General features: G+C 42.5%; 1 protein-coding gene across 1 annotated transcript; it reads left to right on the top strand.

The window, feature by feature from the left end:
• Positions 1-27050, top strand: dnaja2a (DnaJ heat shock protein family (Hsp40) member A2a). The gene is made up of 9 exons (XM_061765218.1): positions 1-178; positions 1272-1331; positions 10046-10275; positions 11517-11597; positions 11677-11810; positions 13445-13641; positions 25567-25711; positions 25795-25922; positions 26233-27050. The coding sequence occupies exons 1-9, from the start codon at positions 101-103 to the stop codon at positions 26419-26421; spliced, it is 1242 nt and encodes a 413-aa protein (XP_061621202.1). The 5' UTR covers positions 1-100; the 3' UTR covers positions 26422-27050.
• The last annotated feature ends 344 nt before the right edge of the window (positions 27051-27394 follow it).

Below are 27394 nucleotides of genomic sequence, written 5' to 3'. Positions count from 1 at the left end.
GAAGTGAAGGCGCGGAAGGCGAGAAACATTTTCCACCCGGCCGGCGCCGTCTCTTTGTCCGTCCACCTCCGCGCTGAAAGCAACATCTGCAGCGACAACCATGGCCAATGTCGCTGACACGAAGCTCTACGACATCCTCGGCGTGTCGCCGTCTGCCTCCGAGAACGAACTGAAAAAGGTAAAGCACGCAGGCCTTGCTATAAAGCCGACGAACGGCACCAGACGCCCCGGTTGCCTTTTTATGAGCCGGGGCGCATGTTAAATAAACAAATAAATAAATAAATAAGGTAATCAGGAAGACCATCGATAGCATGGCGAGCTAATGTTAGCTCGTCATGCTAACTGTCTTGGATGATCGTGTGTGTGTGACGAGGCGGATGGAAACGCCATAAGCGCGTCAAAGGCGGCCGGTACGCCTTCCAAACGTTTTCAAATACTACAGATTAACGATTATTTGACTTTATTTGAGGAATGTGTGATCTTTAGCAGTTGACCTCTCCCGCAGTAACCGTACAGGTGGTAGTGAAGCCAAGTCTGTCAAGAGCCTCGACATGGCTATAGTGATTATAAATCATATTCTAGATAGACACATTCTGTGGAGGGAATGGAACAAATAAAGTGAATCGAGCGACCTGCCGTCTCGTCTTTTTTTTGTCGATTCGGTCGTTAATTTCAAGTCTCGTGAATAGTCCAAAATGTCCACCTTTTATGTCGTGTCACGGCTTTTTTTTTGTGTCGATTCGGTCGTTAATTTCAAATCTCGTGAATAGTCCAAAATGTCCACCTTTTATGTCGTAAGCGTACGGTGGTTGCTGTAGTAATTGGCAGCAACATTATTTTAATCAACTGGAATGAGTTTACATCAGAATCAGAATCATCTTTATTTGCCAAGAATGTCCAAAAAACAAGGAATTTGTCTCCGGTAGTTGGAGCCACTCTAGTACGACAACAGTCAATTGACAGCGAAGACTTTTGAGACATAAAAGACATCGACAAAAAAAAACAGTCGTTGTAGCTGTCGCTTGCCCACGAGGCTAACAGTCTTTCTATTACCCATGACCAATTGTCGCAGTTTTATACGAAAAGCCAAGCGTGGGTAAACTAACTTGATAGAGTAACTACCCCTTTTGACCTCGTCTTATGTAAACCAGCCGTTCTAATCTTTCACTTACTTCACGTGTTATTGCGTCATCAGCAGAGACCATGACGTCAGTGTTGACGACGCGTACGTGCTGGTGGAGTCATAGTGGTTGCTGTTGTTATCTCCTCAGGCATACAGGAAGCTGGCCAAAGAGTACCACCCAGACAAGAACCCCAACGCTGGCGACAAGGTAAAAAAACAGGAAATGGCAGACTTTAGTGCAGGGGTTCTCAAAATGTTTGGGGTCCAGGCTACCCTTACAGGGGAGGAATGTTTTCAGATACCCCTAATAATCTTAACGGCAATTAAATGTAGCTACCCTGTATACCCTAAATACCATAGGACAGTGATTCTCAAAGTGTGGTACGCAAAGGAATCACTGAATCAAATACAACTAAAATGTACAACATTTAGAACATGAAATGCAATCAAACATTACAATGAAGCTTATAGCTATGCAACAGCGTATTTAAACTTGTTTTTTTTTAAAATCCAGTTTTTATTTATTTTTTAAACTTTTCATTCATTCATCCATCCATCCATTTTCTGAGCCGCTTCTCCTCACTCGGGTCGCGGGCGTGCTGGAGCCTATCCCAGCTGTCAGCAGGCAGGAGGCGGGGTACACCCTGAACTGGTTGCCAGCCAATCGCAGGGCACATAGAAACTAACAACCATTCGCACTCACAGTCATGCCTACGGGCAATTTAGAGTCTCCAATTAATGCATGTTTTTGGGATGTGGGAGGAAACCGGAGTGCCCAGAGAAAACCCATGCAGGCACGGGGAGAACATGCAAACTCCACACAGGCGGGGACGGGGATTGAACCCCACACCTCAGAACTGTGAGGCTGACGCTCTAACCAGTCGGCCACCGTGCCACCCCTTTTCATTCATTGTATTTATTATTTTTCTTTAATTTGTCAAGTACAGTACATTTGTCTGAGTATAGTTGAGTTGTATTTAACTCAAGTACAGTGCTAAATGTACTTTTTAGGACTAAAATCGCAGCATCTGTATATTTATGACTTTTAATGTCGGCGGCCATTATGATGGTACTTGGAGAGCTAAATATTTTTTGAGGTGGTGAGTGGTGTAAAAGGTTCGAGAAAGTTGTCCATTTTCTAGAGAAACGAATGGAACGGAATGATTGAATTTAGACTGGGAAATTTATTTGATGTAGGTGTAGCATGGTCACGAACAAACTCGTAAGCCAAGTTACCATTCTCAAAAATAAGCCTTTTGTTGTCGTATAAAGTAGGACTTTATCCCTGTAATAATGTCATCATAACAAAGCATTCCATGAAAGATAATAGGGAGGAGTAATGGATTGTTTTATTGGTGTGCTGGTCCCCATACAGTGGTAGCTTTGTACCATATAGCGTTGCCGTGGAAACGCATTGGGTAAGTTACTTTCCTAGAAAGAAGAGATCAGTGCCAAGAACTAAGTGACATTTTGTGGGCATATTTTCTGCAATTGTGATATTCAATTTAACTCTGTTCACTTTTGTACATGCAATTGGCTTGTAAATTTTCATACATGTTTTCAAAGGCTTTTTTTTAGCAATACATTTCCTTGTTCTTCTATAAAAGTGGATCGTGTCTGCGACAACAGAAAAATGTGGCTCCTTGGTGATAACAGTTGAGAACCACTGGTTTAAACCCTAAATATACACCAAACTATAATCCCAAAGCAGTTTAATATAATTTAAAACTAATTTTACCACATTACACTTAAACATAAATAAACCTGCTTTGTCGATAACTACAGTTTTGTCTTAGAAGGAGCAGGGCATTTGGGCGGAATTTTAGGGTGTTGTACAAAGACCACAAAAATAAGGGGATATGTGCATTTTCGACAAATAGTTTTACTTCTATTCTACAGAAAATTATTAGTTTGCAAATGGCAATTTGTCTGTTTATTGTATGTAAAATATGTGATGTGTGTTCAGTTGTACTATAGTGGAGGTAAATTTGTGTACTTACTGTCCTGCTCAGCATTTTTGGCACCCATGAAGTTCAAGTGCTAAATGTGGAATATCTCCTGAAGAAAATTAATCGTGTGAAGCAACATTTTTCTATAGAGAACTTCATCCATCCATCCATTTTCTAAGCCGCTTCTCCTCACAAGGGTCGCGGGCGTGCTGGAGCCTATCCCAGCTATCATCGGGCAGGAGGCGGGGTACACCCTGAACTGGTTGCCAGCCAATCGCAGGGCACAAACAAACAAACAACCATTCGCACTCACAGTCACAGCTACAGGCAATTTAGAGTCTTCAATTAATGCATGTTTTTGGGATGTGGGAGGAAACCGGAGTGCCCGGTGAAAACCCACGCAGGCACGGGGAGAACATGCAAACTCCACACAGGCGGGGCCAGGGATTGAACCCGGGTCCTCAGAACTGTGAGGCAGATGTGCTAACCATTCTTTCACTGTGCCGGAAAACACAGTGGGGCAAAAAAAATTATTTACCGGAAAACACATAGTGGGGCAAAAAAATAAAAAATTTAGTCAGCCACCAATTGTGCAAGTTCTCCCACTTAAAACGATATGAGGCCTGTAATTTTCATCATAGGTATACCTCATCTATGAGAGACCAAATGAGAAAAAAAATAATCCAGAAAATCACTCTTGATTTTTAAAGAATTTATTACCAAATTACAGTGGAAAGTAAGTATTTGGTCAATAACAAAGGTTCATCTCAATACTTTGTTATATACCTTTTGTTGGCAATGACAGAGGTCAGTCATTTTCTGTAAGTCTTCAAGGTTTTCACACACTGTTGCTGGTATTTTGGCCCATTCCTCCACGCAGATATCCTCTAGAGCAGTGATGTTTTGGGGCTGTCGCTGGGCAACATGGACTTTCAACTCCCTCCAAAGATCTTTGATGGGCTTGAGATCTGGAGACTGGCTAGGCCATTCCAGGACCTTGAAATGCTTCTTACGAAGCCAGTCCTTCGTTGCCCGGGCGGTGTGTTTGGTATCATTGTCTTGCTGAAAGATCCAGCCACGTTTCATCTTCAATGGAAGGTTTTCACTCAAAATATCACGATACATGGCCTCATTCATTCTTTTCTTTACACGATAGTCGTCCTAGTCCCTTTGCAGAAAAACAGCCCCAAAACATGTTGTTTCCACCCCCATGCTTCACAGTATGTATGGTGTTCTTTGGATGCAACTCAGCATTCTTTCTCCTCCAAACACAACAAGTTGAGTTTTTAACCAAAAAGTTCTATTTTGGTTTCATCTGACCATATGACATTCTCCCAACCCTCTTCTGGATCATCCAAATGCTCTCTCTTTTTGCTCACCGTTCTTGTGATCATTTTGACCCCACGTGGTGAGATCTTGCGTGGAACCACAGATCGAGGGACGTTGTATCTCTTACATTTTGTAATAATTGCTCCCACAGTTGATTTCTTCACACCAAGGTGCTTACCTATTCTAGATTCAGTCTTCTGTGCCTGGTGCAGGTCGACATTTTTGTTTCTAGTGTCCTTTGACAGCTCTTTGGTCTTGACCATCGTGGAGTTTGGAGTGTGACTGTTTGAGGTTGTGGGCAGGTGTCTTTTATACTGATGAGTTCAAACAGGTGCCATTAATACAGGTAACGAGTGAAGGACAGAGGAGCCTCTTAAGAAGTTGCAGGTCTCTGAGAGCCAGAAATCTTGCTTGTTTGTAGGTGACCAAACATTTATATATTTCCCCATAATTTGCTAATAAATTCTTTAAAAATCAAATGTGATTTTCTGGATTTTTTTTCTTTTCTCATTTTGTCTCATATATGAGGTATACCTATGTTGAAAATGATAGGCCTCTTTCATCTTTTTAAGTGTGAGAACTTGCACAAGTGGTGGCTGACTAAATAATTTTTTGCACCACTGTAAGGGCCAACTCTTCAGGTCAAGACTCAGCTGTAGCCGTCTACCTGCACCTTAAAGAGAAATTGCGCTCTTTGAAAGGACAAATATGACTCCCGAATCACTAGGGTTGGGCATCGTGTGAATTTGAGCAATTCCGGTCCTGATTCCGGTTCCTTATTTTGATTCTGGTTCCAAACGATTCTCGATTCCGATTCTTTTAGGGGACTGGGGTAAAAAAAGGTTTGCGTGGTTTTAATAAATTGTCTAAATTATGAAAATCTATTTTCTTAGCAGACCGCAGCATAGACTAAAATGAACATTTGACTCTTGTTTTTTTATAACCAGTATCAAAATCAAACCGATGAACTAAAAGGCAATTTGTGTGGAGCTTAATATTTATTAATTGTTTCAGCTAAAAGTTAAATATAGCATTGGTATTTTTTTTATTTTGGGACTGTTTTATCACGTCAAATGGTTTATATGTGCAAATTTTAACTTGACTTCCTGTTTTAAGCTTGTAGCCTTTTTGTTTTGAAGGGTACGCTCCGGAACTCAGCATTTTGACACGAAAAGTAACTTCACATGGCACCAGTGATTTATTTAGATTTTATTTTTTTAACGGATGGAACCAAATGCTAATAAAACACTGCTTCCTTTCCCGAGTTTCACCGATGAGACAAGGTTTGTGTTTGTGATACTGTTATTTGAAATGTGTCCCAATTCATTGAGTTTTAGTTCACTGTTAAGCTTTTTTTCTGTCATCGCTCTTATGTTGGTCTAAAGACTAAGACTTTAACTTGTTAGCTGTCTCATTGTTGGCATAGATGTATTTTATTGTTTCACTCACCCAATTCACTGAGAGTTGACTTTACTGAAGCTCTGCATGGTGTAGGCTGAGGCTCGTAGTGCGTCAGATGGCATACATCGTGAAAACCTCCTTTGCACAATATAATCTTATTCCAAGTGTTGCACTGAGGCAACTGGTCATTCATTTTAATTTAAAAGTTTAGACAAACCTTTGTTCGCCGCCGTTGGGCACAAGCACGTCTTCGTGTGCGTTTTTGCCATTACTTCTTCGGGGCCGGCGGACTAGGCATCGAAACTGGGAACCATAATTTTAAAGTTTGAACGATTCCGGGAGAACCGGAACGTTAGTCCCTGTTCCAATCAATTCTTGATGCCGAACGCTACTAATCACATATTTTTCACTTGCAGAAACGGATGAGCTTGCTGTATGATATTAGTCATTTACTTTATTCAAATTGTCTGCCATTTATAAATGCTAAGCTATGTTTGGTGAGGGAGAAGCAGCAAGGATGGGAGGGGGGGCAGACTCAAGCAGGATTTTGAAAAAATCACACTATCAAATTGGAAAAATAGCGGGGAATTACTGTATCGCACCGAAGAGGTCCGTGATTACTGTGGAGGGGTATGGGGACCAGGCCCGACTGCGATTAGCGAAAATCTGTGAATAGTTGACGTGCCGAACCGTGACTATGCAGGGGTCAATTGTATTTGCAAATGCCTCAAATTCCCACCATATAGAACACGCTACTGTGGTGGACCGTTTGACCAAGTTGTGCACACGTTACCTGGCTGCCTGGCAGTAAGCACACTGAGAGGAAAAAGTAAAACGTGTATATGATTACTTTTTTATTTACACATTAAGAATACAGTCTTACTGGCGTGTTACACGTGCAATGCATTGTGGGTTAATTATTCATACCAAGGTGCACAGTCATAAATCTGTCATGGTGGGTAAGGACGGACTCACTGAAGGACTTAACAATACTCAACTTAAATATACTCACAATGAAAAGTGAGATCTTTCAACTTTGGAGTCCGGACTGTGAGCTGATTTAACGCGCTGCATGGCTGACCTCACGTAGTAAATGCTTCTCCCCCCCCAAATCCCCCGCCCCTTCAATCACCCACAGCTTTGCTTTTTAAAGAGCTGGTTAAACTCACTTGGAGCGTAAAAGTTTTCTCGCTCTTCGCATCAAAATTACTGTTGTGGGAGCAATGGTTTTGTGTGTGTTTGTGTGTGTGTCAGTCACTCACTTTCACGTTGACTTACGCGCACACACACACACACAGTTGCCTTCATGCTGTACTGTATATCTTCGCCATTTGTGGATAATGGCTCTCACTGTGTTTCGCTGGAGTCATAAAGCTTTAGAAATAGTTATAAAGCTGATAGATCTCAATTACTTTGTTTCTCATTTGTTCCTGAATTTCTTTAGCTCTCGGCATGATGTCTAGCTTTTGAGGATCTTTTGGTCTACTTCACTTTGTCAGATAGGGCCTATTTACCTCGTTTAGTGCCTAACACGTATTAATACGTAGTTTTAGACCCATCCATTGGGTGCCGAACACGTATTAAGACGTAGTTTCCGTTTCTTCATGGGAAGTGGTAGCGGACACCTTGATGTACCTCCCCACACAGATTCAATAGCCTCCCAATAGCAAAACCGCCAACAGACGGCAGCGATGCACAATTTTTAGATTTCACACACAGCACTGTAGCCTGACATGCGCTGTTGAGCAGCGTGGAAAGGCTGGAAGTCGGACGAGCTGAAGCATTTTTACACTCAGAGACAAAAGTATATGTAAAGTAATCGCAGAATATGTGTTGTGGTCGTTAGCACAATTGTGTTTTTGTCAGAAATGTTATAACTGAAATCTGAAGAGGATGACAGTCGCCATGTCAACAGCCAAGAAACAATACGAAGCGCCATGACTGACGTGATATCCGGTGAGTTTGCGTCACTCACAGCGCGTTATAGCTAATTACTTGATTATTTTGCAATCAAGAGCCATTCCTAAATGTTGTTTTAGCTGGATTATGCAATGAAAACGCGTAACGTGACAAAAAGCAAAAAAATATACAAGCATTGAAGTTACAGATTTTATCTGAGACATGACCAAAACACTTATTTACCCATGTTTCACTGCACATAACTAAATAACAGAAAAGGGCAGGATCTAGCTTTTTGTTTTGCTGCTGAAAGAGAGTTCATCCTTTAATTTGGTATGACTATAATCATCGAACAAAATATTCCGTAAGCCTTTAAAAGTCGCTCAAAACGGCTGGCACCCGGGGGTTTTCTTTTCTGAAAACGGCTGGCACTAAATTAGTTAAGTGATTTCTTAATGATTGAGAACAGGTGTGGCAGTATCAGGCCTGGGTGTGGCTAGAGAAATTGAACTCTGGTATGATGAACCACAGTTATGTTTTAACAGCGGGGGCAATCACTTTTTCACACAGGGCCATGTAGGTTTGGATTTTTTTCCCTCCCTTAATAATCAAAAGCATTTTGTGTTCACTTTTGTCTTTGACTAATATTTAAGTTTGTTTGTTGATGTGAAACATTTAAGTGTGACAAACGTGCAAAAAAATAAGAAATCGGGAAGGGGGCAAACACCACTGTATGTTTTGTATATATTTGTTGTATGAGCTGTTCACTGTTGGTGAATTTAGATTGCAAAGGATTCCCTTCTGTGATTTGTATTTTTTTTTTTAATTATTGTACTGTACTAGAGAAATATCAATGAGGTCATCAGCGATTAGTTGACTTTCATCACATTAGTGTCAAATAGGGATGCAACTATCGAATATTTTAGTATTTGAGTACCCTACCAAATTTTTTATCTAATAATTGGATATTCGTAAAAAATATTTTTTTGCTTAAAGAGCAATTACGAATACACAAGAACAATTAAGCAATTTCACTAAAAAAGAACGACCATTTTTTACTTTTTGGAGATAATCAACTGTTTTATTTCTTAAATTCACATTGAGAAGCAAACTGTATTTTCTTGTCTAGAAATATTGTCAGTGCGACAGTTTCAATCAAATACAAATAAATAAAACAAATTTAAGTTTAAACTTAGCATTTTTCTTCTTCTTAGCATTTCTTGTAAATATATAAACGTTATTCATAAAAAATAAAAAAAAAAGGCATAAGGAGCCTGTTGTTCAACTCCACTAGCGTTTTCAGATGTGACAGCATGATACAGTAGGTTTGTGGGTGTGCGTTTAAGAGCTTAGACCAGACTAAACTAAAATGACAATGAAGACACATTTATAGGAAACACTAATATTTTATTTGACAAACTTTGCCACTGATTTTATTCACCTACAGTACTTGACTCAAAATGTAAACACTTGCATATATGATGCTTGGACACTGACCATGTAGCTCACAGTGCTTAAATGACTGAGCAAAACTATACCTTGACAAGAAAGCCCCCTGAATGAAGTCACGTTATAGTCGCACACATACTCTACTTATCACCATGGTAATAAAAAGGTCACAAATTCGACGTTAATGAATAGAAACCTTAGCCCGCCATAGGGCTAACGCTACACTAGTAAGTTGCATTACCGTTAAACTCACCGATTTGCACGATGTTCATCTTGGCTTTTCCACCACGTTGTGTCTTGCTTGAGCAATGTCACCAGTGTTTGCCTTTCTGCTCAGTCTGAAATGATCCCACACTTTTCTCGCATTTGTCTTCTCTCATGTCGCCGCCATCTTCTCCTTCTTTTGTTGTTACACGGCGGCTTGCAAACTACCACGTAATTTTGCGCTCTTTGAAAACGCGTACACTCCACTTCCACCACCTTCGCTTGCATTGACGTAACCACGTTGCGATAATGGGTCTGCTTTAAAATTTAACTCTTTTCTGCCATTAACAGGCAGCTACTCCATGTACCAATTGTATCAAACTGGGAAGTCTGGTAGTGAATGAGTTAAATAAGCGGCTCCCCGAAGGAAGAAAAAAAAAATCATGGAGCATTTGTTTCTACTCGAAATACTCAAACATTCGAGTACTTGTTGCAGCCCTAGTGTCAAACATGGGTATGTGCTTTTTAAAAACAATACCACATACTTTTTAAAAAAATTACTTTGCTGCTCCCCAAGCTACGGCTTGCGGACCCCACGGGGTCACCTAGCCCAGTTCGTGAACCCCTGGTTTTGATGTGGTGGTGTTGGCATGTCGAGTTCCTCCTTAACCCTCTCCTGATTCTGCTTCAGTTCAAGGAAATCAGCTTCGCCTATGAGGTGCTGACCAACCCTGAAAAGAAGGAGCTTTATGACCGGTATGGCGAACAGGGCCTGCGGGAGGGCGGTGGTGGCGGTCCCGGCATGGACGACATCTTCTCACACATCTTCGGCGGCGGGCTCTTCGGCTTCATGGGCAGCCAGGGCGGACGCTCGCGCAATGGCGGCCGGCGGAGAGGCGAGGACATGGTGCATCCGCTCAAGTACGACCCCAAAAGCCCGAGAAAATGGTGGCCTTAATTATCAATCTAAATATGTAGCCTAACAGAGATCGTAATGAGCGCAACCATGTTGGATTTTGGCAAGGTAGAACTACTTTCACGCATCGCCCTGATTGGATTTGCCATGGGTACGGAAAGCATTCAGACCCCCTTAAATTTTTCACTCTGTTATATTGCAGCTATTTGCTAAAATAATTTCAGTTAATTTTTTTCCTCAATGTACACACAGCAACCCATATTGACAGAATTGTTTAAATTTTTTGCAGATTAAAAAGGAAATACTGAAATATCAGACATCCATAAGTATTCAGACTCTGCTGTGACATTCATATATTTAACTTGGGTGCTGTCCATTTCTTCTGATGATCCTTGAGATTGTTCTACATCTTTATTGGAGTCCAGCTGTGTTTGATTATACTGATTGGACTTGATGGGAAAGCCACACACCTGTCTATATAAGACCTTACAGCTCACAGTGCATGTCAGAGCAAATGAGAATCATGAGGTCAAAGGAACTGCCTGAAGAGCTCAAGAGACAGAATTGTGGCAAGGCACAGATATGTCCATGGTTACAATTTTTTTTTTGGTGCACTTAAGGTTCTTAAGTGGCCGCCATAATCCTTTAAGATGGCCAAACTGAGCAATCCGGGGAGAAGAGCTTCAGTTAACAAATATTTTAGTACTCGAGTATCCTACTGAAAATTCTATCAAACAATCGATTCTTTGGATGAACTTTATTTTTGCTTGGTTAAAGAGCAATTTTGAATGCAAGAAAAAATTGTCAAAATCAAAAGTTTTTTTGATGCACAAAAATGTGAATTTTGACCCACAAAGTGCGAGGTGAGAACGCCCTGCACACATACGTAGGTATGCAATGTGCGGCTTGGACGCACATCAAATGAGTCCCTGTTTACAGTGAGCCACAGTAGAAGGATGAAAGAGCCACATGCATCTCTGGAGCTGTAGTTTGCAGACTGCTAACATAGCCAATGCTTTGCCTAATTTACGAGGGACTGTGATGTCACAATGGGACTAATTTAAATAATCCCGGACACACGGGGGCTCAGAGTTTGCAGTTTTAGGGGTGCAAAGTGAGCAGTGGCTCATTTTGCATGAGACAGGAAAGCCCACCTGAAATAATGTGACTTGGAACTGGTTTAATGTGTGGGAAAATTGGCATATGTCTCATTTTAACAAAAAAAACATTTTTTCTTTCCTTGCAGAGTATCACTGGAGGACCTTTACAATGGCAAGACCACCAAACTACAACTTAGCAAGAATGTACTGTGTAGTACTTGTAATGGGTATGTTTTATTGGCCTCAGTTGTCTTCCGATGTATGTTTAGAGCAGTCAGTTTAATGTGTTGTGGTGGTACGTTGCAGGCAGGGGGGCAAGACAGGAGCTGTACAGAAGTGCGCCACCTGCCGAGGGCGTGGCATGCGCATCATGATCAGACAGCTGGCACCGGGCATGGTGCAACAGATGCAGTCCGTCTGCACCGACTGCAACGGAGAAGGTAACGAACCATTTTTTTTGTGTTTATTTTGAGCATGAAGAAAAAACTTTTGAATTTAAATATCCCATACTGAAATGTGTACTGCCTGTCTGAAAAGGAAAACCTCCTCTTTACCATAACCCAAGATAAATTATTCATGAAGAAGTGAAAACTGAAATACATACATACACAATTACGATATGCAAATTCTCCACATTTACGTACTATACGTATACCTATACACACACAGTCCCCTCCAAAAGTATAGGAATGGCAAGGTCAATTCCTTTGTTTTTGTTGTATACATTAGATATTTAGGTTTCAGATCAAAAGATGAATATGAGCCAAAATGCCACCAAATATTAAATGTTATTCACTTTAAGGTAATTGAATGTCTGTTCCAATACGTTTGCTCACTTGAAAAGTGGGTGGTTTCAAACAAAGGGTCCTATCCTGTGTTGTTCAACACATCTAGATGTAAATACCATGAAATAAAAGCTGGAATTCTGAACTTCGGTCTCATTCATCTTTTGATCTGAAACCCAAATGTCTTCAGTGCACAAAAGCAAAGGATCTGACCTTGCCGTTCCAATACCTTTGGAGGAGACTGTGGTAACAAGTTAAATATTACATCATAGCACAAAGGCATGTGATCGGATTTTCTCTCAAGCTGGAGAACTGAGAAAATGTAATCGCCTGAATGCAAAGGAATAAGGGAAAAACTTCAAAAACCTTTTGAATAAATATATAAATAAATGTTAGAAGCCTGCAGAGGACTTTTGATGTGATTTATTGTTCTCAAATTTGTAGTAAAACTGTAAGGTTTCAGGCTCATGCCCTTTTTGCATTTTCCAGCTGATATATCACATGTATTGTCATCTCAATAAAATAGAATAAATATGTTAACATTTCTAGGAATGTACCTATTTTTAATAAAACTCCATACACCAAAGACTGTCTGCAGTCAGGTTGGCATTGCAAATGAGAATCAGTTCTCAACTGCCTCACCTGGATAAAGGGTTAGGTTTTAAAGGTATCAAAAATGAAATTTATGTTAAGATGTAAAATAAGACATTAACTTGCAAGCTAGAAATAGCAGCATTTTTTTTCAGTATTGAGCAACATCAGCCTCATTTGTGTAAGCTACCCAAAACTAATAAGTACGATGGAAAAAACAAACCACATGGCCCTATGACTGTTTGTCGTGGGCCCTCAAATGACTAGCGAGATTACATGGGGCCCTGCTTCGAGCCAGCGCCGCTGCCGCCTCTTGGCATGACTGCCCAATTGGGATTAGCGGCTCATGCATTGACGAAGGCAGCTAGCTAGCTGCGAGAACTAATGTAAATTGTAGGACACATTGACCATCGACACTTCTATCCTACATCACGGTAATAAATATATGCATGCTTCAGTTGGGCGCCAAGCAGCATCGGGCCTTGTCTTCCCTGTTGTGCCGCTCCCCGCAGCTGGGGAAGCCTGTGAGCCCGACTGTGTAGCCACCATTGGCTGGACAGAAGATTGACGCATTTTACGAAAAGGGGTCGGGGGGACTATAAACCATTAACACCGTTCACACACGGCAGAATGAGCGGGCTCACTTCCTTATCAGGAAGGGCTTTTGAGTTTTGACACAGGCGATTCTGCGCTCTTAGGTGAGGTGATCAGCGAGAAAGACCGCTGTAAAAAGTGTGAGGGCAAGAAGGTGGTGAAGGAAGTGAAGATCCTGGAGGTGCACGTCGACAAAGGCATGAAGCACGGCCAGAAGATCACTTTCGGCGGAGAGGCGGATCAGGCGCCCAGCGTGGAGCCGGGCGACATCGTCCTGGTGCTGCAGGAGAAAGAGCACGAGGTAGGCGGACATCTTTAGTATTGTTCGTCCTTTGTTTACAGCAGCACACCTGTTTTTTTTGTTTTACATGTGCTTTTGTATTGTAAGGTGGCATCAGTAGGTGGTGGGTGTTAGGGCAAAGTCCAGGGACCCCTATATTGCTGTACTGAAAAATACAGCAATATGTTAGAGGAGCCTTAAGCATTGTGTGACTCCTAGTAGTGGCTGGGGTGAAAAAAATTATAATAATCAAAAAAGCTAGATATTGCAGGTTTAAATAATGCTGTTCTGTTTAAGTTATAGTAATTAGTGAAAATGATTGACGGTGTTTCATGATCATGTGTTTCCTATTAGGAGAGCGGTACATTTTATTTACTGTCCCTTGACGAGAATTGGGCATCTCGAGCACATGGAGGGGCTTTCCAGCAGTTCAGACTGAATAGAGGATCGAGCAACACTGTTTCTTACCGTAGTGCTTTTATTTTTTGGGAAAACGTATTTTGAAGAAATCCCTCTAGAATAGAAAATGTTTCTGTTTGATGGCGCGCCACGCAGCGTCAACCGCCATCTGCACTTGCTGCGACATGGCGTTCTGTGGTGCCGCCTCCTCAGCACATACACAATGAATGGGAAAGTCGGTGCCGCGTTGCCAAGTGCACTGTGAAAAGGCCTTGAGCCTCTTTGCATGTTGCCGCGCCTTTAGGTTTGTCCCACCATGGGTTTCGACAGGAGTACTACATGCGTTGGGGACCATGTTGCATTGAGGGATGTAGTGGCCATTTTGGGCTAGTGGTAGCTGTAGTGAACATAAACAAGGCTGTGTAGTCGCGCAGTGAAAGAGAGCATGTGTTAAATGCAGGAAAGAGAAGAGGCGTTATTGGACATTTGACCATTAAACCTTGCTAACCCTTTCACCATTGAGCTCTTGTACTGAGGCTGAACGTAGGACCCAGGCAGACTTTCACCTCTCTTGTTGCGGTTAATACTTGCTGACTAGGACCAGTGCTAGCTAGTTGCTCCTCCTTCCGTTTAGGGCTTCCGACTTGGCTGCATTCGTAGAGGATCAGGTTTTTATTTTTTTTAACTTTGTTTGTGTGTACCAATGTTTGTCTTTAGGTTTTCAGAAAAGTGCGGTACAATTTTATTATCATTATTACACGTACACCATGTTCTCTTTCCTTGGAGCCATACTGAGGGCTAATTTAGAGCAAGAAAAACAGATACCTGCCATATGATGCATGGAGCCAATGATGTTTACGCTCTGTGAGGAAGAAGCACAATTAAACTTCTGTGGTCGTGCCACGGCTGTTAGGAACTAAAAATAGTGTGTGAACCAGGGAAAAAAAGTTTATAAACTGTGTTGTTCATAAACCAAGGTTCCACTGTACGTCTTTTTTTTTTTTGTACTCCTGTAATTTCTCGTGTATAATGCGCACCCCCCCCAAAAAAAATTGTCAAAAGTCAACGGTGCGCATTATACACTTATACACAATTTACTAAATAAAAGTAGGGCTGTGAATTTCAAAATAAGAGCAAGTAATTTAAAAAAGGGTTACGTGTTCAAACCAAGTACAAGTGCTTCACTTCAGAATAATTCTTTGAAAAAAAACTAACAATATACAGATAGTACGTTGTTTTGATCATATGGGTAGAAGCAAAATCATGCATTGTAAAAAAAAAAATGCATTTTACATAAGTAGAAGGGTTTTCCAGAATTTTGAGGTCAACTTTGGGGGTGCGTGTTATACATGAGTGCACATTATACACAAGAAATTATGGTAATTGGTGTGTTGTGGAAATTTCTTCAGGCACATGAGTAAGCCAAGGCAGTTTGTCTTGACAGCCCTATGAGCTACTCATAAAAAAACACTGCTCTGTTCACATTTGCATTGTAAACGTTGGCAACATCATCAGTTGGTGGGCAACTTCAGACCGGTTCGACTTCGTCAGCAGCACATTGTCTTGACGGGTCGCTTTTCATCCGAACCAGAGCCTCTACAGAGGCTCAGATAGGACAAAATGCATTGGTACCGCCATCACGGTCCTTTGAGATTGAGGATGATTGATGGTGATTCCTAACCACTGTGCTGTGCCGTGAGAGATAATTAGCTGTGCTGCAGGGAGAAATTATCGAATGTCACTTAATTGTTCTGAAAATGGTTCATTTACTACAAATAATATCCGAATCATCTGAATTAGCCAAGTACCGTATTTTCACGACCATAGGACGCACCGTATTAAAAGGCGCAGTCTCAGTTACGGGGTCTATTTCTGTATTTAACACATACATAAGGCGCACCGTATTATTGGGCGCAGGCATGGTAAAACATACGGTAGCATGCATGCACGCTAAAACAATGTTTTTAAAAAGGCAGCGGGAGCAAAACTGAGTTCGGTTGTACTTCATTGAAGTATTTAACAATGTCCTCATGTTTTTTTTTTTTCAAGTTTATCAGTTTATTTTTGAAAGGGGACAATGCAATTTCATAAAACACATGAAATACACATGGTTAAAAAAGCCAGAATTAGCCAGAAGGCTAGTTTTCATCTGTAGTCCCCTGGCCATGATGTAAAAAAGCAGTAAAATACATCTACAAGACAATATAATACAGGATACATAATCAAACTATACTATTAAGAGAGAATAAAACCATAATTTTTTTGATCATAACAAAAAGACAACATAACATACTTGTCTTTTAGTGTTGGCAGCTATAGGTGTTAACTAGCCACATTTTCAGTTTTTTTGTGAAGGCCTTGTATGTTGTAAGCAGTTTAACCTCCTCAGGTACTGAGTTCCACTCACCAGCGCTCCTCACTGACCAGGCTGACTTACTGAAAGTGCTCCTGCGCAGAGGAATGAGACAGTCACCTCGGACAGAGCCTCGAGTGACACGCTCAGAGCTGTTTCTTTGGCTGATGAACTCAGCCAGAGGAGCTGGGGCCAAATCATGCAGTACTTTATAAATCAAATTTAAATCTGCAAATATGTGAAGACTGTCCCAGTTTAAAAGACTGTATTTTTTTTAAATTGCACAGTGATGATAGTGCCTTGGTTTTTTATCCATCACTTTAATTACTTGTTTGTACAAAACTTCCAATGTTTTTTTTGCATTCTGACCAGCCTGGGACCAACTGGTTATGCAATAGTTAAAGTGACTAAGAATCATCGAATGCAGGTAAATTTTTGCAGCTTCAGTTGACATTTCATTCCGAATTGCACGAAAATTTGCGAGGTTTAATTTGATATTTTTACACAATTTGTCAATATGGGCTTTAAAGGAAAGCTGTGAATCTATTATTAACCCAAGATATTTGTATTGGCTGACAATTTGCATTTTTTCTCCATTAACAAGTATGTCGGGGTCAGGTGATACTCTATTTGTTTTAGTGAAATACATGCCTACAGTTTTAGAAACGTTTAGCTGTAGACAGCACTCCTGCAACCAAGTTGTGACACAGGACATTGTATTAGTGAGTTTAGCAGCAACAGTATCTTTGGAGCGACCATGAACAAAGAAACCTGTGTCGTCTGCATACATTACGCACTCTGCTTCAGAGCAAACAGTGGGCAAATCGTTGATATAAAGACTAAATAAAAGGGGGCCCAATATTGATCCCTGAGGGACTCCAGAGGTTAGCCTAAGAGACTCTGATCTGCAGTTGTTAACTGATACAGATTGTGTTCGATCATGCAGATATGATTCAATCCAGCTCACAGCTTTGCGAGAGAAGTTAAATTTTGAGAGCTTGGTAAGAAGAACAGAGTGATTTACTGTATCAAAAGCTCTCCTGAGGTCCAAGAACACCGCCCCTACAACTCCACCCTTGTCGAGAGAAGATTTTATTTTCTCAATGAGGAGGCATGTAGCCATTTCAGTGGAATGCTTGGATCTGAAACCAAACTGCATGGCGTGGAGAGAGGGGGAGCTGCTGATTAAATAATGGACAATCTGCTCTGACACCCATTTTTCTGCAACTTTGGAAATGACCGGAAGAATGCTTATAGGTCGGTAGTTATTCAGAGAAGTTGAGTCACCGGATTTAAAGACAGGGGTAACAATAGCAGATTTCCAGGCCCTTGGAAAGTGACCAGATGAAATTGAAAGATTAATGATTGAGGCAATAGGAGGAGCAAGAGTTGAACCTAGATCTTTGAGCATGCTCGTGTCCATTCCAAAAACATCCTTTGCCTTAGATGGTTTGAGTGAATGAATTAAATCGATAACTTTGGTCTCAGTAATATTTGTAATAGTAAAGAAGAAAGAACGCAGTACTGCGTTGTAGACAATGCAGGGTATTCCTTCATTTGTTTTACTGCAAACTTAGAAGAGATTTCTGACACAGATTCAATGAAGTAGTTGTTAAAAGCATCAGCCATCACTTGAGGTTCCGTCAGGATGTTTCCATTTAATTGAATTTGCATTAGTTTTGTTTTGTTATTTTGTGTATCACCCAATAGTTTTTTGTATATAATTCCAGGTTATTTTTGAATTTCCCCTCGCACTATTCAGAGCAGTAATGAAAAAGTCAGCTTTAGATTTTCTTATTTCTTTCATTACCCTATTTCTCAGTGAGATAAAGTGCTGTCTATTGTATCCTGATTTGACTGACAACTTCAAGGAATGATCGCGTTCTTTCATCAGTTTCAGAATAAATGTGTTTAACCAAGGCAGGCCATTCTTTCTAGCTTTTAGTTTAATTATCCGTGTAAATTGTATAATAATTTCTTGTATTTTGTTGGCAAATTTAGAACAATCCTCATCTAAATTTTTACCAGCGAGTAATACATCCCAGTTTACTTCTTGGATGGAATCTTGGAAATTTTGTTGTTCATGTTTTGGTATCCTATTGGATTCAGTGGTGGCCAAGGGTTTGAAGCGCTTTTTATTTAATTTTCTTGAAACCATTATAAGATTGTGATCAGACAATCCTGTGAGCATATTGTATGGCTTCAAGATCCTTTCTGGCCTATTAGTAAAGGCTAGATCAATCTGAGTTCGGGTGGAGTTTGTAATTCTCGTAGGGCCATTAATAACCTGAGTCATATCCATATCATCCATAACCCTTTTCAATTTTTTCCTAACTTTGTTAACTTCCCAATTAACATTTAGGTCACCCATTATTATCACCTCTTTTGCAAGATTGAGTTGTTTCAGTAACATTTCCAGCTTTTCATAGAAAGCGGCATTTGATGAGGGAGGCCTATAAATAACTACAAGAATAAGACATTTGCTGTGACAAAGAAACAGTTAGTCCAAGAAATTCTAATCCATTCTCATCTGTAACATGTATTTCATTACAATTAAAAGTGTCCTTGGCATAAATCATAACACCTCCTCCCTTAGAACCCTGTCTGTCGTTTCTAAACATTTTATAACCAGGTACAGATAGTATTGCTGAGGGCGAAGATTCTTGGAGCCATGTCTCAGATAGGCAGAGGAAGTCAATATTTGAGTCAGTGAGAAGGTGATTGACCTGATCACTTTTCGTTAAAATGCTTCGTATATTTAAGTGTGCACAAAGAATGCCTTTTGGTTTACGTGTTGAGTCCAATATTAATTTAGAGTTAGTAACGGTTTGGAACGCCCTCCATTTCCGGTGCTTTAGTATTGCGGGGTTTGGCAGCCCCCTGTTTCTTTTATTGGCAATGTTTGCATATAGCTTTACGCTGCCAGCTTCCGCATCAGCCGTCGGTGGTGGTGGTGGTGGAGGCCCAGCCGTCGGTGGTGGTGGAGGCCCAGCCGTCGGTGGTGGTGGTGGTGGTGGAGGCCCAGCCATCGGTGGTGGTGGTGGTGGAGGCCCAGCCGTCGGTGGTGGTGGTGGTGGAGGCCCAGCCGTCGGTGGTGGTGGTGGTGGAGGCCCAGCCGTCGGTGGTGGTGGTGGTGGAGGCCCAGCCGTTGGTGGTGGTGGTGGTGGAGGCCCAGCCGTCGGTGGTGGTGGAGGCCCAGCCGTCGGTGGTGGTGGTGGTGGTGGAGGCCCAGCCGTCGGTGGTGGTGGTGGTGGAGGCCCAGCCGTCGGTGGTGGTGGTGGTGGAGGCCCAGCCGTCGGTGGTGGTGGTGGTGGAGGCCCAGCCGTCGGTGGTGGTGGTGGTGGAGGCCCAGCCGTCGGTGGTGGTGGTGGTGGAGGCCCAGCCGTCGGTGGTGGTGGTGGTGGAGGCCCAGCCGTCGGTGGTGGTGGTGGTGGAGGCCCAGCCGTCGGTGGTGGTGGTGGTGGAGGCCCAGCCGTCGGTGGTGGTGGTGGTGGAGGCCCAGCCGTCGGTGGTGGTGGTGGAAGCCCAGCCGTCGGTGGTGGTGGTGGAAGCCCAGCCGTCGGTGGTGGAGGAGGCCCAGCCGTCGGTGGTGGTGGAGGCCCAGCCGTCAGAGGTGGAGGCCCATTGGCACACATGATAACACAGCAAGACAAGAAGAAACCGCGTCAAAAAGGTTGTTTGGAATCATACGCCCAATATTGAGCCATTTTGACAAGAAAGCAGTTGAAGAAGTTGCGACTTTTGCGAGGACCAAGAAAAGCCCAATTGGCTGGCTGACTGTCGACAAGTTCCCAAATACAGAATGGCGTCCAAACACCAGAAAGTTTACCTTGCCTGTGCGCGGCTGGGCTTAGTCTTCGACGGAGCCGGCAGATTCAGTCACTTCGTCCTTCGTGCGCCGCCGACGAGGAGCTCCCTCCGCCGCGGTGTGACCAACTAGCTGGCGGCACGTTAGCTCGGCGGCTAGCGAGGTTAGCCAACTAGAAAGAGGAGGACGCGTTTCACATCGGCGGACTTCGCTGCCTCGCCAAAAGGTCCGCCGCACCGGCCGGTTCCCTCACACCTGGGCGATGGGTTGTGCTCTTCGAAGAGGAAACCGACACTTCGAGTTCATCCAGACAGAAGAGCTGCAAGTTCCCGCGCGCAGGCTCAAACTCAAACCGCCTATCAATCCTCATCCACAAATCCATCAAAGTCCTCATCTTCTGTATCCGAAATGAACAGCTGGGCAAGTTCTCCAACAAACACGCCAGGTTTGAGTCAGTCTCGTTGCCGTGCGAAAGCTTGAACAAGCATCCACAATCCAGTCACAAATTGTGGCGTAACTCGCCCGGCGCTGCCTCCTTGTCTTAGTAAAGATGTGTTCACCATCTGTCATCCATGGCTCCCACGCCGCTCACTTCACTTTGAGCGCCCTGTTTACACGGATGTCCAGCGGTTCGTCAAGCCTCCCGGAATGATGGCAAACCCCGAGTTAGTGCACTCAGTCGAATGGTGAACGTAGAGACGCTTCTCCCGGCTGTTGGTTGCTCATTAATCCATTGCTCAAGTTGGTCTTCCAACTCGGGCCACCTCGCCTTGTTTCCGCGCTTAGTTTTTCTTTTTCTTTTCCGCGGAAGCTCAGCTTCGTCTTCTTGACTTGGCGAAGCTCATTTTCCTGCTTCCTCCACTTGCGAACCATGGATTTGTTGTTCTTGAATGCTCTCGCGGCTGCTCGATTCCCATGTTCTCCGTAACTGACAGCTTGCGATTTAAACTGTGCTTCGTAAGCGTGTCTTCGTAGGTGACTGATACTCGGCAGTATTTTTCATTGTTGCAAAAGAAAGCCCTGGCTTTGCTTATTTTGAGGAGGAGGAGGTGATGCAGCAGCCAAAAAAAAGGAAAGGGCTCTACCCCATACTAACATGTCTGTATATTTAGTACATAAAAATACAAGTTCAGAGAGTCGCTGAGCAATGAAAGGCTACCAGTAGTGTGGTAATGCTGATACAAAGACAATTATATCCTAGTTCATCCATTTATGCCAGCAACTTTATTAACAAGCAAAACAAATTAAATTATGTTCCCCCAGATGGCAGTAAGTACATGATTAGGGTTGGGCATTGTTTGAATTTGAGCGATTCCGGTTCTTTATTTTGATTCCAGATCCAAACGATTCTCGATTCAGATTCATTTAAGGGGGCTGGGACCAAAAAGTTTGCATGCTTTAAATAAAGCGTGTCCATATTATGAACATCAATTTTCATAGCAGCCCGCAGCATAGACTAAAATGAACATTTGACTCGAGGTTTTTTATAACGAGCATCAATATCAAACCTATGAACTTCAAGGCAATGTGTGTGGAACTAACCCAATTGACTTAATGTTTCAGCTAAAAGTTAAATATAGCATTGTTAAAATGTTTATTTGGGACTGTTTTTGTCACATCAAATGGTTTATATATGCATGTTTTAACTTGACTTCCTTTTTTAAGCTTGTAGCCCTTTATTTTGAAGGGTACGCACCGGAACTCAGCATTTTGCCATGAAAAGTAACTTCATACGGCACTGGTGATATTTAATTTTTATTTTTTCATTTTATTTGTTTTTAAATGGATTGAACCAAATGCTATAAAACGCTGGTTCCTTTCCCTACCCACCGATGAGGCACAAGGTTAGTGTTTGTGATACTGTGAGACATTTATGTGAATTTTGCCCCAATTTATTGTAATGTAAAGTAACTACGGTGAAGTTTTAGCCCAATGTTAAGCTTTCTTTTCGTCATCGGTGCTTATGTTGGTTTGAAGACAAACGCTAAAAACCATCAGTGCAAAAGTGCAAGTAACCGTTTACCTTGTTAGCTGTCTCAATGTTGGCATAGATGTATTTTATTATTTCACTCACCCAGTTGACTGAGAGTTCACTGAAGCTCCACGCGGTGTAGGCTGAGGCTCGGACCGCATCAGACGCTACACATCGTGAAAGCCTCCTTTACACAATATAATCTTATTCCAAGTGTTGCACTGAGGCGACTGATCATTCATTTTAACAAAGTTAAGACACACTTTTGTTCACCGCCGCTGTTGGGAACAAGCAAGTCTTCGTGCGTGTTTTTTCGTTGGTTTTCTTCTTTGTTGATGTTCGCCACTTCTTTGTGGTGGGAGGACTCTAGGCAGACGGTTTTGAGAGAACCGGAATGATAGTCCCGGTTCCAATCGGTTCTCCATACCCAACCCTACCAGTCAGGGACCTGGCGGTCATAGTAATGGCGGGAGGTGGGTTCTCAATAGGCTTATGGCGGCGCTCCTGGGGCCAGGCCCCTCTGGCGGGATGGCTGGTTGGTGTGGGGGCTCCTCTCTCATGCCCTCTGGCTACTCTCCGTGTCACCCCCTTATCGTTCCTTTGTCGGGTGCCCCTATCCACCCTCCTTTCCACCCAACGGGACACCGTCTTTCCTTCGGCCTCGGCGGGGACTGGCTAAATTGTAGGCCTAGTGGGTTGGTGCGGGTAGGGTTGGGGGGCAGTGTTCACAGGGCTCATGGGGCCAAAAGAGGGGGGTGGCGTTTGGTTGTGCGGCCTTTCCAGGTGGCTGGTTTTCGTGGTGCCTCTGTGGGGCAGGTGGACCACCCTGGATACCTTAGTGTGGGATGTGTCCCGTCCACCAGGCCGCTCTCGGGTGGATTCCTGGACCCGACCCCTCCTCTCGATGGGGTGGGGTGGGTGCAGGCACAGCAATTACAGGACACTTCTGACGGTTATTGTGCATGCGAAACAGTGTTAATTCACTTACATGTGTCTGCAGACACACACCCCTTGGACTTATTCGCTGGGTGTGGGGCCACTCATTTATTGCAACAAATAACTGGAAATTTCTTTGGTATCCCCTCACTCACACTCTGGTCCTACAGATGTTTATAATTTACATAGCCACTCCCACCACACTTCAGTTGTACAGCCGGGTCCACGACCCTTGTCCTGCATGCTTCCCCTCCTGTCCCTGTCCTATATTGTCCTGTCCTTCCCTCACAGGGTGTAGCACTACTGACCGATACAACACTTGAATCCAATGTCATTGTATTAGTTATATAATGCTTTACTCTCCCCTTGTTTAGAGCTAGTGCTTTGTCTTTTGTCATCCTTTCCTGCAGTACATTATTTAGTTACATTTTCACACTCTCTCCTTTCTTTTTTCTGTCAGTCCCCTTTAAAAACTTTGTTCTGTTCGGCTGAACGACTAATTCTCAGTATCCATCAGAATACAAAGAGACCACAGTGGCAGCTTAAAAAGTCCACTGTGACGCAGTAAAATTGTTCTGTCATTTAAGGGATACGTATCTTCTTTTCTGCTTGACCTAGCAGTCAAATAGGACCCCAAAAAAGTGTCTTAAAGAGACAAGTTGCCTCTCTGCCAACGTGCGGAGAAGGCTACCTTCAAAATAAAACCTTACATTGGACATCAGTCCCAATTTTAGGCTTTTATTTTGAAGTTGGCCATGGACTGCGTTGGCCCTTAATAAAGCCTTAACCATATGTTCGCCCCATGGTGGCTGGCTGACTAGGTTGCTTGCACTGCTGCAAATGAAGAATTTTCATATGCATCAGTGCCTGCATATTTTAAATGTAAAAAATCGCCGACAATCAGGCTCATTTAATGGTGGCAGCCAAAATTGTGATCATAATGAAAATTGTATTCATTGTGCAGCCATAAAATGTGCCTTTCATCAGAAGTGTTGTGATTGTCATGAAACTTAATTCCAGCATGTTGCGTTTAATTGTTGCATTGAACAAGACAAAAGCTGCTCGAACAGGCCGAGCAAGCACTTTCGCACCTGCTTCCATACCACATGAGTTAGATTAGTGCACTTCTTCTCAAATAGTGGGGCGCGGGGGTCGCGTTGCGATGCCATGGGGGGGGTCTGAGACCCAGAAGAACACGATTTGCCGTACTAGAATAAAGTGTCATTGCACATCCACTGCAGTAGATGGCAGTCTATATCTTTCTTTTGTACTTTCTTCAATGTTTATAAGGATTAGATTACCGTAATTTCTCGTGTATAATGCTCACCCATGTATAATACGCACCCCCTAAACTGACCAAAATTCTGGAAAAACCTTCTACCCATGTATAATGCATTTTACAATGCATGATTCTGCTTCTACCCATATCATCAAAACATGAAGTATTATCTGTATTTTGTTAGTTTTTTTCCAAATAGATTATCCTTTATATGCAACGTTGTATAGAGGTGTACTCGCGGGGGCTGCAGGTGGGGGAGTCGCAAATTTTTTTCTTCCTTGGGGGGTTGTAACAGAACAAAATTGAGAAGCCCTGGATTAGTGTGACATTAATAGTTTCTCTTCTTTTTAGGAAAGTGCAGCATTAGTAGTAAGTCTTTTTAGGAAAGTGTAACATCAGTAATGTCTTACTTTTTAAATAAGTGCAACGTCAACACCTTTTCTTTTTAGGAAAGTGCACCCACAAATTGTTTTCTTTGAGGATAGTGCTACATTAATGGTATTTCTTATTTTTAAGAGTGCAACATTTGTCTTCTTTTTAGAAAATTGCTACATCAATAGTCCTTTAGGCGGCACGGTGGCCGACTGGTTAGAGCGTCAGCCTCGCAGTTCTGAGGACCCGGGTTCATCCCCGGCCCCGCCTGTGTGGAGTTTGCATGTTCTCCCCATGCCTGCGTGGGTTTTCTCCGGTTTCCTCCCACATCCCAAAAACATGCATAAATTGGAGACTCCAAATTGCCCGTAGGTGTGACTGTGAGTGTGAATGGTTGTTTGTTTGTATGTGCCCTGCGATTGGCTGGCAACCAGTTCAGGGTGTACCCCGCCTCCTGCCCGATGACAGCTGGGATAGGCTCCAGCACGCCCGAGACCCTAGTGAGGAGAAGCAGCTCAGAAAATGGATGGATGGACAGTAGTCCTTTACAGAAAATGGCACCATCAACAGTTTTTCAAAATGTGCAACATCAATAATGTCTTACTTTTTAAATAAATGCAACACCTGTCTTTTTAGGAAGGTACAACATCAATAATTTCTTTTTTTTAGTGAAGTACATCAGTAGCACTTGTTTATGGGAAAGTGCAGCGTTTTGTTTTGTTTTTATTACATCAATACTTTTTGAAATGGGCAACAACACAGTCTTCCTTTTAGGGAAGTAAAACATGAGTATCTGTGGTGTTTAACCGTATTTTTTGCACACGCAGACATTCCGGCGAGACGGCAACGACCTGTTCATGAACCACAAGATCGGCCTGGTGGAGGCGCTGTGCGGCTTCCAGTTCATGCTGAAACATTTAGACGGCAGACAGATTGTGGTCAAGCATCCCGCTGGCAAGGTTATCGAGCCGGGTACTGCTCCCCCTCCGCTTTTCTGCACCAAACTCGTCTGGCACCATAAAGGAGTGAATTCTAAATGTATTGTTTTTCTTTAGGCTCGGTGAGGGTGGTGCGAGGGGAGGGTATGCCGCAGTACCGCAACCCCTTTGAGAAGGGAGACCTGTACGTCAAGTTCGACGTGCAGTTCCCCACCAGCAACTGGATCAGTCCTGAGAAACTGCCGGTACTGCTATTTTTGTGTTATTTAATATTTTTTAATAATTTTTTCAGTATCTGAAAAATTGATTAGAAAAATGTGGTTATGTGCCACTGAAAATACCTTTTTTAGTTTGCAAAACCACTGGCACCCCCTGCCCGGCCTATACATTTAGAATATATCAAATTCTTCTTATAATGAACATATGGCCCCAGCAGCCGGACAAGGTGCTAAAAATGCCTGAATCAAATATTTCTTTTACAAGCAAATATTCTACACTCGTTGCCACTATCATATTTCAAATGTCATCCATACCCTTGAATGTGTTGTCTGACAGGAGCTGGAGGACATGCTTCCGTCGCGATCGGAGGCGCCGCTCATCACGGGCGACACGGAGGAGGTGGACCTCCAGGACTACGACGTGAGCCAGGGCTCGTCGTCGGGGGGCCGCCGGGAGGCCTACAATGACAGCTCGGACGAGGAAGGTGGCCACCACGGCCCAGGGGTCCAGTGCGCCCACCAGTAGCCCAGAGGGGCTGAGGCGGGCGGGGTGGCAAAAATAGACTTTGTTTATTTAAAAGAGGTGGCTGCCCCACTGTAAACATCCCGCCGTTACCCCCTCTGAGGCACAGAATATCTCTTGTTTGAGTGTTGCTTTTGTTTTTCATAGAATTTACAATAATTTAACAGTTGGACACATTCACATGCGTTGTTTTCGCAGAAGATTTTTCTGATTTTTACAGGGTTTTTTTTGTTGGTAGCTTTTTACTTGTTTTTTTCCCCTCCTTCTCTTTATATTTTTAAATCCAGATTGTGTATATCATTCAACTGGTCGTTGTCACCTGTATTCAAAAGCGGTATGTGATGATATATATATAAAAAATAAAAAAAAAGTATAATAATGACAGAATTGACGCGCACACACAAAAGATGATAGCCTGCATCTATGCTGAGACCATGTGCATGTAAAAAAAAATATATATAAAAGTGTTTTTCTATTAAAAATGACAATATTAAGGTTTTGGTTCCAGCACTTGTACCGCAGTCTCGTGAAGACACTTAAAAAAATGTTTAAGTTGTTGAATAAATTGTTGAAGAATCCTGTTATAGCCTCATTATCATGATTAAAAGTGCAAAAAAATGCGTTATTCACCACTTTTCATTTTTGTCAGTTTCTTTAAACATTAGCGGAGCCAATTCTAGTCTTGACAATGTGGCCAATTTGCAGGCTGTAAAAGTATTTGGTTGCCAGGTGTGACTCCCCCTCAAAACTGATTTACTCAAGTTTTGGGGTTAAAAGCAAGAGTTCTCAAGAGTGTTTAAGTTTTAAAAAGTTTTGTTTTAAAAATAGGTTATAAAGTTTAGGAAGTAAAGCAGCATCAAAACGGCTGTTTTGACAGATTTCAGTATTTGTTGGACATGTGAAACATTTCCCATGAGAAAAGATTTTAGTTTTAAAATAGTTTAGGTTTTGGGGATTAAAAAATAAAAGTTTAGTG

Source organism: Phyllopteryx taeniolatus, chromosome 2 (genome assembly GCF_024500385.1).
Source record: "Phyllopteryx taeniolatus isolate TA_2022b chromosome 2, UOR_Ptae_1.2, whole genome shotgun sequence".
Lineage (NCBI taxonomy): Eukaryota > Metazoa > Chordata > Actinopteri > Syngnathiformes > Syngnathidae > Phyllopteryx > Phyllopteryx taeniolatus.
The sequence above is the reverse complement of the archived record's forward strand: the minus strand, read 5'-3'. Positions and strand labels throughout refer to the sequence as shown.